The following is a 13,916-nucleotide window of genomic DNA, read 5'->3' as shown; positions in this document are numbered from 1 at the left end:
GAGTCCCTTCAGAGTTCAGGACCTGGTGACAGCCTGGTCCTTACCAGGGGACATGGAGGGTTAAATGGCATTTTCAAAACAGCTGTATCCCTCTGCCAGTCTATCAGGCTGGCATTTTCCCAACAGACATGGTCTGTTTGCCTCATCAGCACTGACTTGGGGCTGAGATGTCCATTCCCTACTCATCCCCTGACCCCTGCCCCAGTGACCCATGGTGACCCATCCCACTGGGGTCCCCCTCTGCCAACAGTCACCTCATACTTACCCCATGTGAGGGATAAGTCATCCAGCCCCAGTCTCCCAGGATTGTTGACGTGTCTAGCAAGTTCACTGGAAAACACAGGAGCAAAAGCTGTGTTAGAAAGCTTTGTCCCCATCCCTAAGGAACAGAGCCACCATGAAGAAGCCCTCTTCACTTGCCATTTCCTTGAAAATGCCCCCCATCCATCAATCTTTCTTCAGGGACTGCCTGGCTGGATATGAGGCAGGTATGGAGTTTGGGGATGGCAATAAGGGATGCTCCCCAGAGCTGGTGGTTCAGGATAGAGTTGAGTCCTGGCCCCAGCACTGAGAGCAGCGTGACCTTTGAGGGGGGAGGAAGCTGCAAAGAGCAGGTTGGAGGGAATGCAAAGCAAGGAAGGTTGTGGAAACAAACTCCCAGCATCAGGTTGTCTACCAGTCCCACCGTGGGCCAAGACTGATGCAACTGGAGCATCATTTCTCAGCTGGACACTTCTCTTCTGGAAGCCCTTTAGGCTCAGCTCCCTCTCAGCATCACTGGTTTGAAGTCTGCACTCCAGCAGCTGCTGTAATTGCACGCTGCAGTGCCCAGCTCCAGCACAAAGAGACTCCCCATGGTCCTGGCTGACACCCCACTGGAGAAGTCCATCAAAGCCAACCCCTCCAAATCCCTGCCATCACCAGGAGCCCAACTTAAAGAGGAGACAGAGGCAAACTGCAGGAAGAGGGGAGCAGATTGCATGGTAGGAGAGGTGAGGATGCCTTCCAATGTGCTCAGAAGCTTCCTGTGGAAACCTGTGCAGATCCCACGCTCAGATCCCACAGCATCAAGCAGAGGAGAGCCTTGCCTTGCCTGATAAGCTCGAGTTGCTCAGCACGTGGGGAAGGAGCCCCAGTCCCAGCTCCATGGTGCAGACCCAGAGGGATGGAGGCTTGGGGGAGGCTGCCAGCAAGGTGCCTTGACCCTTGGTGCAGTGGGCACCAGGACCCTGATGCCTCAACACCTCCCCAAGAGCACCAGACTCCCACAGGGACCCCCAGTGCCTCCAGCTTTCCCCACTCCCTTTATTCTGAAGCCACCTAGTGAGGTCAATGCTGCAGGAAGCTTCATCCTTGCTGGCTGCCTTTCCTCACCCTTGAGGAGCACCAAACTGGACCTGGAGGCACCTTGTCACAGCATCCCTCTGCAGCAACAGGGCTGGGCTGGTCCCTGGGCTCAGGAGGGATGGTGGTCTTGTTGCCAGGACCAGCTTGTCACAGCAGGGACAGGGCATATCAGGACAGTGGCTCCAGTCCCTGCAGAGCCTGGGCTCAGCATGAGGCTGCTCTCTGTAGCCTGAGGAACGGGTGCCACTTTCATTTACTATTACCAGGCAGGGAAGGAGAGGGGAGGAGAGAGGAGCAGAGACGTGAGCTGGCTGTGAAACACCCAGACGTCATGCTCCTGACAGAGCAGATTAGGAGCTTTTGAGGCATTTATTAATGTTAGCAGAACAATTTGAAAGAATTTCCAGGGTTTCTTGTGTGGTTCCATTGGCCCAACAGCAGGCCAAGCCCCTCCACTCCCTGCGCAGCACTGCTCCCACTGCTAAAGAGGCCCCTTGCCCTCAGCACAGAGTAATTACCTCAGAGATCTCAAATCCATTTTTATTTGTTATTGTTAATCTGAAGATTTTCTGCCTATTTTCCCTGGGTAATTCACCCAGCAGGAGCCCAGGCTTGGGAGTTTCCCTGTTGGCAGTGCAGGACCACAGTCCTGGTGACCCTCAGCAGGCAGGCTGCAGGGAGGAGACAGCTTTTGCAGACCCTCTCTCCCCCCCCACCGTGGTCTCTGCACCCTCTTTCCCACGCTGGGATGCTCAGCAATGGATGTGGCTGCCTCCCACTGCTCTGCAAGCAGGATGAGGAGCCTGCATGAACTGGGGTCCAGCGGGATCATCGCATTATGAGGAACAATGCTGAGAGCATATAGTGGGGTGTACCCCAGACTTGTCTGCCAACAGTGTGTGGGACCTGGAGCCAGCTTGCTACACCCCATCCCACCACCCTGACCATGTGGTCATCACCCAGTCTCACAGAGATGTTGTCATGACCTGAAGGAGTCTTCTCCTTTCAGTTGCTTTGGTTCCCAGACAACCTATGTCAGCTTGCATCCCACCCATCATCAGATTCCCCTTTGCAGGAAGAGGGATAAGTTTCTTCTCCTCCCTCACTTCAGCCAAGTGCACAGAGCCCTGCATTTTAAGCCCACATAGCAAACTGCACAAACACAAAGGCACTGTGTGTCCTAGAGCTCCTGTTAACTCATGAATAGCACACCCCCTGTGGATACCAGTGTCCATCCAGCAGCACTGTGACATGCTCCTATATGGGGACACCAACACTCTCCCAAAACCCAGCTGGTTACAGCCCAGGTTACAGCCCAGCTCCAAGGGAAGCTGCCACCCCTGCTGTGGCCAGTGCCTGCTCAGCCCCGTGCAGTGAGCTCCTGGCCGTGCTGCCTCTCGGGGGTGATGCTCAGCGCCCGCCTTCGAAGGCGCAGAGTGAGCAAGACCACCACAAAGGACCCCTTTCAGCTCAAACATTTTTTCAGAAAAAGTGCTGGTTTGGGAGACCTCTCTCCTACAGCTGGGCAATTCTCTTTGATGCTATGGACTGTCTGCACGTATCAGTCTCAAACCGTGAGCTCCATTTTGTTTTCCTCAGCACCATTTTGTCATTTCCCTATTCTGTGCCTTGGCCTTGCCTCGGCGTATTGAGCCAAAACACCAGGAGGTGTCAGGGGAAATTCTCGCCCTGGTGGAAAAGCTGTCAAGTCTGATTGCCCATTCAAATGTAAGCACCTAGGAGAGAGCAGGTCGTTTCCCAGCACAACTGGGGTCTGCAGACAGAGCCTCACATAGGGCAGACCCTCATGCTGCATAAAGTTGCATCGTGCAATGGTGCATGAGTAGTGGACATTGCAGCCTCATAGATACAGACTAGGCAGGAGTCAAAGTGTGCAAGTCAGTATATGATGTATGTATATATTGTATTTATACCTATATCTCTACTGTTGGATCTATATCTGTATCCATTTCCATACCCATATCAACCAAATTCCATATCCTGCTTGGGATAAGTGAGGGACCTGAGACTGGAACTAGTATCCAGAGGATGTGAGTTTTACTTGGGACCATATATCTCGTGCCATATATCTGTATCTATATCTATTTATATCTATATCTGTATCTGTATCTGTATCTATATCTGTATCTATAACATATGTATATCTCTATATTATCTATATATTTATATCCATATCTCTATTTATATCTGTATCATATATATCTATATCACATATAAAGAGTGAGTGCTTAGATACCCTTCCCAACATTTTCACTGCTGGCCACAGCTCCTGCAGGGATGTATTGTATCCCTACAAACAGATGTGGGAGCACATCGGAATCTCACATCCAAGCATCCTGGGCTCAGGAATGGGCTTGTGGTATCTAGGGGAGCTTGTGCATCCTCAGCCCACCCCGTGTTCATGGTGGGGTGGTAGAACAAGTCTGTTGTGACACACAGTGGATGTGTGACACACATAGTGGATGTGCTGAGTCCCAGCCTCTGGAAAAACAGTGAAGGACCAAAGAGGGCTCTGAGCACCCTCACTAATTGTTAACCCACTGTGGTCCTCCCTCTAATTACTCCACCATCTCCCTCTTAGGCAGGGGCTTTGTAGCGCAGGCGTGGGGAGGAAGGGTCACTGGGAGCAGCCCTGTTCCCTTGGGCTTCAGTTCCTCTCCATCACAACTTCAAAGGCCTCCCAAGATTCACAGCAAGGCTCCCCCCCCCCCCCCCCTCCCATGCAACAATGCCTTTTGCATCGATAATTAAACTCTTACCAGCACAGCTTGGCTGCTCCCCACTACCCAAAGACCAGCAGGCTCAGCTCCACAACTCCAAGCAGGTCTGCACAGCCCACAGCAGCCCCACAGCCCCAGCCCCTCTTCATGGGGGAATGACACAGGGAGGGTTATCCGCATGGGAAGAGAGGCAGCAAAAGGCTTCCTGAGAGGAGGGGAACAACAGCCAGTGGCAATCATTTCTTGTAATCTGGGGCAAAACTTGGAAGAGGCAGGTGGGGCCAGGGTGGGTCAGCTGTTTGTGTCCCGCCATTTAATGCAGAGGCCAGCTGAATAGGCATCTGTGACCTCTCCAAATCAGGAGGCAAAGCTGAGACACAAAGTCAAGTCTTACTGGCCTTGGAATATGGCAAGAGGACAGGATGGGAAGCTTTGCTTTCAGCCTCCTGATCCCTGGGGCAGTATTTATCTTTAAGGAATGAAAAATAGCCATTTATTCCCCAAGACATGAGGCCAACGGGTAGGGCTCAGAGGGAGGAGCAGCCTGCCTGGAGGGCAGGTCAGCTCCCCCCTTTCGGGAGCTGTGTGCAGGGATGTTCCCCACAGATCCAGGTCAGCAGTGGGTTGCTGCTCTGCCAGACCAGCAGCCAGATTCAGGCAGGATTTTTCCTGCAGCTGCTCATCCACAAGGCTGCACATAGTAAGGACACAGTGGGGATGGGGCTACCCTCGGCACCCACCGGCCTCGGCTGCCCAGAGAAGGAGTTTAGAAAAGCAGTGCGGGTAGGTCCAGGAAATATGAAATCTGGCAGGAATTTTGGATTTCCACACTTCTGGAAATGCCAGAATCAAGCTGGAAAACAAAACAAAACAAAACAAAACAAAAAAAGGAAAAGAAAAAAAAAAAAAAACAGAGATGAAAAATACCAAACAAACCAAAGGAAAAAAAGCAAAACAAAACAAAACAAAAAAAACACCAAAAACCAACCCACCAAGCTAAAAAGAAACATTTTCAAATGAAAGCAGTACTGCTTTTTGGCTGTGCCCTAATTCCCATTTCAGGATTTCTTCTCAGACCTCCAGATTTTTGCTGTGAACTTTCTGCATTTAATTTTATATCATTTTGTAATGCATCAGGAGCGGCAATGCCCATAAGGACTGCCCAGAGGGTCACCCCTTTTCAATATACCCAGAGCAGGAGATACTTTGATGTAGGAAGAAAGCTTGTTTGTTCAATCAGTGCTAACAAAAAGCCTCAGTTCAGGTTTTAAAAATAAAATTATCAACCTGATCCTTCCAGCCCCTGCATGATATCATGTAAGATAATGTGCAGTGCAAGAGCACCTTACCTACCCATGGTAGGACTGAGGTGTTGTGAAATAATGCAAAAAATGAAACAAAACAAAACACCCTGAATAAAGTATTTCTAAGGCTAAAACCCTTGAAATTATAGGGCAGGTTTTTTCTTCCCAGAAAAAAAAAAAAAAGCACATCAAAAGCTGAACAACAAAAAGATGTTCCCTCTCAAAACTACAGGTGAGAAAATAGAGATGTAAAATGGTCATGTATCCTCCTCGCTTAGAGACTCCCAATGCCTGTGTGCAGGGGGACAGACAGGGAGAACTGGGCATGCTGGTGTAGGAGACCCAAATTAAACACACTACCCACCACTGGGCAGGGTGTTACAGTACAGGTGTGCATCCCCAGTACAGGTGTGCAGCCATCCCCAGTACAGGTGTGCAGCCCCAGTACAGGTGTGCATCCCCAGTACAGGTGTGCAGCCCCAGTACAGGTGTGCAGCCTGGCACTGTGGCACTCATTGGTTCCAGTGCAAGCTGAAACTGGAAATGTCAGGATGCCCTGGGCTGTCCCAGGGCTTGAGGATGAGTGCGCGGGGCTGGACAGGGCTCCGAGTGAGGGTGACCCCACACTTCTGTGTCCCTGGTCCCGGAGTCAGGCTCTAGGGGTGACTGAGCTTGTTGTAATTCAGGGCAGAAGCCAGAGGAGGAGGTGGGAAGGCCCTGGGGATAGGGGTGTGAGAAAGGTCAGGGATTCAAGAAATTCCATGGAAACAACAAAAGTGAGCAGGGGAAGAAGCAAGACTGCAGTGAGGCTGGGGATGGAGCACTGGGGTCCCTGTGGCCCTGGAGGAGGCACAACTGGTGCCCTCAGGTCTGGATTTGGCCATCTGGGAGTCACACATGTCTTTTCTTCCACAACGTCCCCAGCCTGAGGGACAGCACAACGACATGGCCCTGTCCATCAGCAGAGAGGAGCCCATGCCTGGCACAGCCACTCCTTGATATCTCATCTGGCTAAAGCCCTATGAGAACAGATCTATTCAACTCCCACACCACCAAAGAGTGGCTCCTGGCATCCTTGACCAAAGCCAGAAGCTTGAGGAACAGGTAATGGACCTGCACCCAAATGGGGACTTCCCTCTGAGCTGCAGTTCAGGTACAGGGACAGCCTAAACACCTCATGGTACCAGTAATGCAATATTGTGACAGCCTTTAAAAATTACACAGGAGTTTTCTAACACAAGATAAATGTCTTCTGCTTGCAGTCAGCAACACCTCTGTCGTACAGATTCCAAGAAAGGGGAGCTGTGTCCAGAGGGGTTTGTCCCAGTGTCCTCACACTAGTCCTGACTCCTTCTTCTCTTTTCTCACATCTGTTTGGTATAATAAAATAGACACAAATGCATTTTCAGCTTTAGTCACTGAGTTTTCCAACCTCTGCTGCATTGTTTGGACATTGAAGCTCATGCCACGTATGCTGCTAACACTGTCCTAAGTCCTTTTCCCAGACTATCTCACTCCCCACACGTAAGCTGCGTGCCCCCTCAGTTATGTCCTGCCTGTTTGGGATCTGGAAGATTTCTTATGCCATACTGCCACTTCTTCCCATACCACCCACTTTGACTCAGGCAAACCTGGCACTGGAGATCTGTGCCTGTATCAGAGCCAGGGCAAACCTTGCAGCACCCTGAAAATGCCATTCTGCCCTTCCCACCGGTCCCTGTGTCCCTGCAGTCCTGGTAAAGCTTTGAGTGTTATCCTCTCTGGAATCCTCACTAAGGAAACGTGGGTTTTTACAAATGTGCTCGCTTATCTGGATTATCTGGAGGGGCTTTGCATGGCAGTTTTTCAGGCTGTCGTATGCTTTTTCCCTAATTTCTCTGAGGACATTTTTGCTCTCGCACCAGTTGGCCACCCTAAACTGTGCTGAGCTGTTTGTACCCCAATGACATTTTAAAAGCAAGATAATTTCTTTTAAAGGCTTTTGCCTTTGCTTTCTTAAAAATAGCTTTCTAAAATGGAACATTTTCACAGACAAAAATACCAATACTAACTGCCTTTGAGGGGACAGGCTGAATATCTCATACCACTGGTAATTAAATATCACAAAAGTCTTTAATAATTGCATGGAAGGTGCATAACACAGAAGGTATTTCATCCAAGGAAAGACCCTGGAACTTGCGGCATCATTGATGCTGGGATGGAGCTGGGATGGATTCATCTATCCAGCTGCAGCCAGCACTGTTGTCACTCACTGGTGTGGTTAAATAAGCATTTTAAATATGAGAAACTGGACACAGAGCAGAAGATACCATAGGCACAACTATGATAACCAAGGCTGGAGGTAAAGAAAAATCACAGAAGGGAACCTGCAGAGCTCAATCTGTTCATGCCCACAAGGGCTGCGAGGTGCACAGGTTGAGTTTACCACTTTCACCGCCGCAAAAGATGGGCTCTTTAATCCTGCAGGAAAAGCCTAACAAGAACAAATGGCTGGAAGGTGAAGCCAGGGAAATTTGTATCAGGGAAAGAGGGGCCTGATTTTTAAAGGCTGGGGCTGACGAGCCCTTGGAAGGGATTATTAAAAGCAGCACTGCCTTTGCCGATTGTTTTTAGATAAACAGTGAATAGTTTTCTGGCCACTATCCCTGGGCCAAATACACTTCATTAGGCTTTATTGGTGTGCCTGGATCTGATCCATTAAGGAGTTACATACTTAGGCTTTATTGGTGTGCCTGGATCCGATCCATCAAGGAGTTCCATCCTTTACACAGCTGTTTATGACACAGAGTATCACGCACCGACACGGGTTTTGTTTCGTATTGAAGGTAATACAAGTGCATTATCTAACCACTGCCTTTGGGACTGGTAAGGCTGAAGGGGTTAATCGCCTCTGTGACAGAGGAATCATTTTGAGTGTTGGCCAGGCAAACAGGCTGGGTTAGAAGAATGAACTATCAAAAACTGTCAGGGTATGAATAGAGTTATCATATGAATGGATGTGCCCCTGGAGATAAAGGCAGCACCGAAGACTGCCAGCGAGGCCAGCAGGGACAGGCAGAACACAGGACCCGAGCAGAACAAAGAGCGGAGGTGGCGGGATGTCTCCAGAAAACCAGTGCTCCCCAAGCCCTGCCGCCGGCACCCAGCACTGACCTGGGATGTGTGGGATGAGCTTCCACCCTTCCTGAGCATCTTTGGGGCTGGGGTTTGCTGCTGGCTTGTTGAGGGTTTTTTTGAGTAAAATATTTTGCTAACCACTTTTCAGCAATCGAAAAAATAAGGAATTTTTTCCTCCCCGAAGCAATTCATCAGGTTTTCAGCTGTACTTAAATTTGGCTTCATCAGATGCATTTCCACCATCACCAAAATGGGTGCTCATTTATTGTCACTGGAAACAACCCCTTGCAATTTCAGGAAACGAGAATTCAAGGAGAATGAAAAACCTGCCAAAGTAGGTGTGTTTTGTACACAGGTGTGTTATTTTTCTGCAAATTTTGGAGGTTGATTTTCCAGAAGTTTTATAAGCTATTAATACAAGAGGGATGGAAATGAAGATGGCACCAGAAACATATCCCCGTAAGCCTACCTAAAATTATGCAAATATTTGCTTTATATCAGCATTTTGGGAGCAATCAAAAAATTAAACACCCCCAGATTTTTTTTTCACTAATGTAGCCTAAACCAGCTCCCTGTTTTAAACCAATGTTTCTCCATCCCCCATCATCAAAAGTCCATAAGCTTAAACACTCTTGTTTCCTTTCCTCAGAGACCAGACACAGACCCCCACAACCTTTTTAAAACGGAAAAGGCGATTTCCTCTCCCTTTCAATGTCTTGCTTTTCCCGCAGCCTCGACTTCGGCATTGCTGCAGAGAAGTAGGAAAGAAGCATTGAATAAACATGCAGATTAGTTTTTACCTTTTTTTCTGTTTGAGCAGAGGGGCAATTAATGAGATTACAATGAGAGATTAGCGGGGGAGACCCCCATGAACCCTTCCTGTGGCCCCCGTTTCTGCGGCGCAGCAAGCGGCTGGGCTTTCCCAAGGATTCTGGTGCTTTCCCGCACCCCATCCCTGTTGAGTGGAGGAACAAAACCCCATCACTGTGGTACAAGGAAAAGATGAGCATCCTCTCCTCGGCTCAGCATCCTCCCCTGCACGTCACCCCATCCCCATCACCTGCTGTCTGGCTCAGCCAGCCCTATGTGCCCCAAAAAGCTGGGGGAAATGTCCCCAAATCCCTCTCCCCTGCTTCACCAGGTCCCCACATGGAGCTCTCCAAGCTCACCCACGGGCCATGGGGTCCATGTTGTGATGGGGAGGAAAGTCACCCGTCTCATGGACGGAGGGCAGAGCTGATGGGGGGCACCACCTGGGAGGGAGTAGACCCCCAGCAGCAGCATTTGAAGTGCCATTTTTTGACAGAAAATACAATTTTGTTACCCCCCACCCAAGTTCCAAATGTGGTGATTTCTGCTTGTCTGATTTTCTTTCAATTTAATGAAAATATTTTGTATTTTATTATTTAACTTCAATTTGTGCTATAATATAAAATACCCGCTTTAATATTTTCACCTATGCAACTCCATCTGCAATAGTGTAAATATTTTTAGTCTCTCATACTTCATATTATTGACATATCTTATATTGAAATATTATATATATCGAAAATAATTTTTCTACCTCCCTGCTCTAAAGCAATTTAATAATTTCAGACAATTCTTTTTTCAGTACTCCAAATAAAAATCTTCCACATCCTGCAAATTTTTACCCCTCTTTAAAAAAAATCTGAGTTTTGGCTTTCAATGCATTTTGCAATGGCTGCCGTGCTGAAATGGGGGATTTCCCATGGAATAGCGATTCCCTTTTCCTGTTATTTCTCAGACACGCCTGCACACAAGACTGAAAGGAATAAAAAATATAAGCTTAAAACTTCTTGGAACAAATATTTCAGGAAAGAGAAAGGCACTGGGAGCTCTTGGCAAGAAAAAAAACTAGGGTTGAAGCTGTTTTTTTAAACAGGTTAATACATGTTTTTATACACCAACTGCCTCCCAATACATGCATGCAGAGTGTAGCACACCGTGGCCTGAAATTTGCTTTGTGGTTGTAATTTTCTACCTTGTAGTTCCCAAACCAGCACTGGGTTTGCTCGGCAGCACAGCCAGAAATGCAGGGCACAGAGAGGCTGTGGGAGCAGGCAGAGATGATGGGCAGCCAGGCTACACCCTCACACCGTGCCCGTAGCCTCCACACGCTCTGGGATGGGCAGCCAAGTCTGGCACAACTGGAGGGTCGCATGCACCAAGGTTGGGCTCTACTCTGCAGCATCTCCCACATTTCCAGTCCCATCCCATGCCAGGGTGCTCAACAACCGCCACCACAGCCGATCTAGTGCGGACGCTGCTCCCAGCCCTTCCCAGCACTGGCGCACTGGGGACTGGCAGAGCCCACAGCCACATCCCAGCTCCACTGCTTATGTTGCAGACCTGGCTGGCACTGAGTGCCCCATGCCAGGGCACAGCAGAGCCCCAGGATCCGCGCGGCCATGAGCATCATTGTGGTGGTGGATGGAGCACCAGTCGATTTCTGCAGGCTCCCACACCTTTTCTTGATGCCATTCAGTGCCTCCTGTCTGGTCTAATTGAGATCCAGACTGCTTGGTCTGCCCCAGAGCCCAGCATATCCCCAGCCCTGTGCAACCTCCTGACCAAGGCTGTGATTGAGGATAGCTTTCTTTTCCAACAAATCTTGTGGGAAAGCCAGGTCCGTCCCAGCTGGCGACAGGCAGACAGCAGTGCAGGGCCTGGCTGTCCATGCAGACACCATAAAGCCCAACTCAGCATCCAGCAATCTCCTCCGTAGAGTACAGCAAGGAGACCCTTGCCTCACTTGTCAGTGCCCAGCATGCGCCAAGTCCAGGCAGGGCTGTTTGGTTTTGCGGGGCTGCAGCACTGAGAGCCTGGCGCTGCACAGGCAGCATCCTGCACCACTCCCTGCCCGGGGCATGGGGCAAAGGGCAGCTGCTGCATCCCAGAGCAAAGACCAAGCAAGGGCTAGGAGTGTCGGTGTGCTGGGGCCCCATTCTGCACCATCACAGCCCATCCCCAGTAGTGAGACCCCAATGCATCCCCCTGTGTGGGCAGCAAAGCAGATGGGAAAAGGAGCAGGAAGAAGGCCAGGAAGTAGGCATTTGGCAGAAAACAGAGTTAGGACCAGCAAATAGCTGGAAATTGGGGAAAGAGCGAGGAAAATGCTAGTGGGTGTTGGATGATGGCAGTAAGCACAAGGACCCAATCCAGCAGGGTTCTTCAAAGTGCACAAGGCACAGGGGTGGCAGCCCTTGGGCCCCAGTGTGCTGGAAGGATGGCAGAGATGCAGGGGCAGGAGAAGGGAGAGATCTCCATGGGGCAGGGACACCGGCCCCAGGGCTCACTGCAGAGCCTGTGCCGTGCTGGCCGTGGTTCTCAAGCACAGCAGAAGGGAGGAAGGATGCTGCTGCCGGTGCCAAGGACATGCTCGGGAGCGGGAACAGCAGATCCCTGGCGATGAAGATCAGCAGACCTGGGAAGCAGCCGTGCCGCCGCTGCCAGCACAGAGGGAGACAGGCGAGCGGGTGGGTGGCAGGAGCAGCACTGCCGAAACCCAGGGGGGCCTGGAATACTGGAGCAGGGACACGGACGAGGGCCGGGGATGAGGGCAGCCAGCAGCTGGGTAGAGTGGCTGGCTGGGGAGAGCAGGCCTGACGTGGCTGACACCAAGATGTCGGGAGAGGATCCTCAGCTGCATCCCTGCTTCCTACTTCAGAAGTTTCCAGCCCTTTCTCTCACGAGAAGTTTCCCACCTGAATGCTCTTTCCAGCTCCCCTCATCCTCCACACACCTTCCTGTGCCCACCCACTCGCTCCATCACAGCCCATGCTGCTCAGCCAACGCGCCCGGCCCCGCGCTGCTGCCAGCTCCAGTGATGGGGATCGCCATGGCTGAGCTGGTGCCGGTGTCCCTGTCCTCTCTGCAGCCACCCCTGCATGCTGCAGCAGAGCCTGGGCAGAGGAGGGAGGCAGAGCTGCCGGCATTGCTGCAGAGTCGGGTTCTCCTGACCAGCTCCGAAGTTTTGCCTCTGGTGCAAAAGCTCCAGGATTAGCAAACTCAGGCAGGCAGGAACCTGGAGCTGCACTCCCCTGGGAGCACAGAGAAGCAAAGCTCGGCAGGGCTGAGCCCATGTGGGTGCATCCAAACAGCCACAGCGATCCCGCGAGTGCCCCTAACGCTGCCCCGTCACGCCAGGGCCACCCCGGTTCCTACCTTCGCTGCTGGTGGCCGAGAGGCAGGCAGCCAAGGTTATGACGATGGAGAGCGAGGATGTCAGATCCTCCTGTGCCCATGCCATGGTCCGGCGGCGGACACCAGCGCAGGGCCACCTCGGTTGTCCCAGCACCTCTGCGAGCGAGCTACCTCTGCCCAGAGCTCCGGCAGTGGCCGGTATTGCAAAGGCACTTTGCGCACATTGCTCGCAGCACACGGGCGGGCGGCAGGGAGGGAGCAGCCTGCCCGTCACCGCTCGCAAGCCAATGGGCTGGGTGGGCTCTGCAGCGAGCCCCCCTCTCCGCGCCACACGCGCTCGCTGTGCCCAGAGCCAGCGCCTGGCCTCGGGCTCCCGCTCCCCGCTGTCCCGCACCCCCCGCCCTCGGGGAGCTCCGACAGCCCCCGCTGCACCTTGTGACCCCCATCCCGCTCCGCTCTCCTCACCGGCCGCGGCCAGAGACAAACTTGCAGCGCTGAGGGGAGCCCTGCACTCGGCCGGGGCCAGGTGTGAAGGGGATGGGGTTACACGTCCCTCCCGGTGTGCAAGGAGAGGAAAACCCCTTGTAACTGCTGCCCTTGCTTGTCTGTAGGAGACAGGTAGGACACCCCCATCCCGATGCTTTCCGTGCCACATCATTCTGGGACAGACACTCTGCTCACAATTGACCTGTGGCAGTGGGAGCAGGGGACAGCACACGGGGCTCACAACGCACTGTTTACTGTCACCCGACGGAGGGTCAACCCTCTCCAAAGCAGTTTGGGAAGACACAGCAATTGTGCCAAGGCAGAAAGGCTGGGCACTGGGCAAGGGTGTCCTGGGACAGGCTCCTGGGATTACCTAGGAAACACAAAGCATCCTTCCCACAGCCTCTGCATCCCTCTTGCTTGGAGCCACCAGAATTGCCGAGCCAGGTGAGTACCTTGCTCAGCATTAAACACTCGACATCTGTCAACAGACCCCCTACAGCCACTACTGCTTCCCCATCTAAATGCTGAACAATCATTAATATCTGCCCGTGGTAACCACAGATGCTGACTCCCATCTACGCCACGTGCAGTGACTTATTTGCTCCTTCATGCACTCGTGGCCAGTGCATTGTGACTGCAGCTCTACCCTGCCCCAGGAACTACCCATGGGCGAGGCACACAGGGCAGGATAGGCATCTCTTCTGTTGTCTGTCAGGCCATCCCTTGGAAATGGAGATTTGCTCAGTGGGGACAG

The 13,916-nt window shown here is 51.7% G+C and overlaps 1 protein-coding gene across 2 annotated transcripts in view; it reads right to left on the bottom strand.

Moving 5' to 3' along the window:
* The window catches only part of EPHA8 (EPH receptor A8), a 55,150-nt gene extending 42,220 nt beyond the window's left edge, over window positions 1-12,930 (bottom strand). The window contains exons 1-2 of one of the 2 annotated variants that reach the window (XM_071448752.1): window positions 12,695-12,930; window positions 266-330 (exon numbers count right to left, since the gene is read on the bottom strand). In XM_071448752.1, the coding sequence (XP_071304853.1) occupies window positions 266-330; window positions 12,695-12,779 (150 nt within the window). In that variant the 5' untranslated portion in view covers window positions 12,780-12,930. Of the gene's footprint in view, window positions 1-265; window positions 331-9,309; window positions 9,440-12,694 lie in introns of those variants that run through there. The other variant, XM_071448751.1, reaches the window with a different exon arrangement.
* Between the last annotated feature and the right edge of the window lie 986 nt (window positions 12,931-13,916).

The sequence above is a fragment of the Agelaius tricolor genome, unplaced genomic scaffold, assembly GCF_023055355.1.
Source record: "Agelaius tricolor isolate 1412-34295 unplaced genomic scaffold, bAgeTri1.0.p SCAF_28, whole genome shotgun sequence".
Lineage (NCBI taxonomy): Eukaryota > Metazoa > Chordata > Aves > Passeriformes > Icteridae > Agelaius > Agelaius tricolor.
This window is presented reverse-complemented; position numbering and strand designations above follow the sequence as displayed.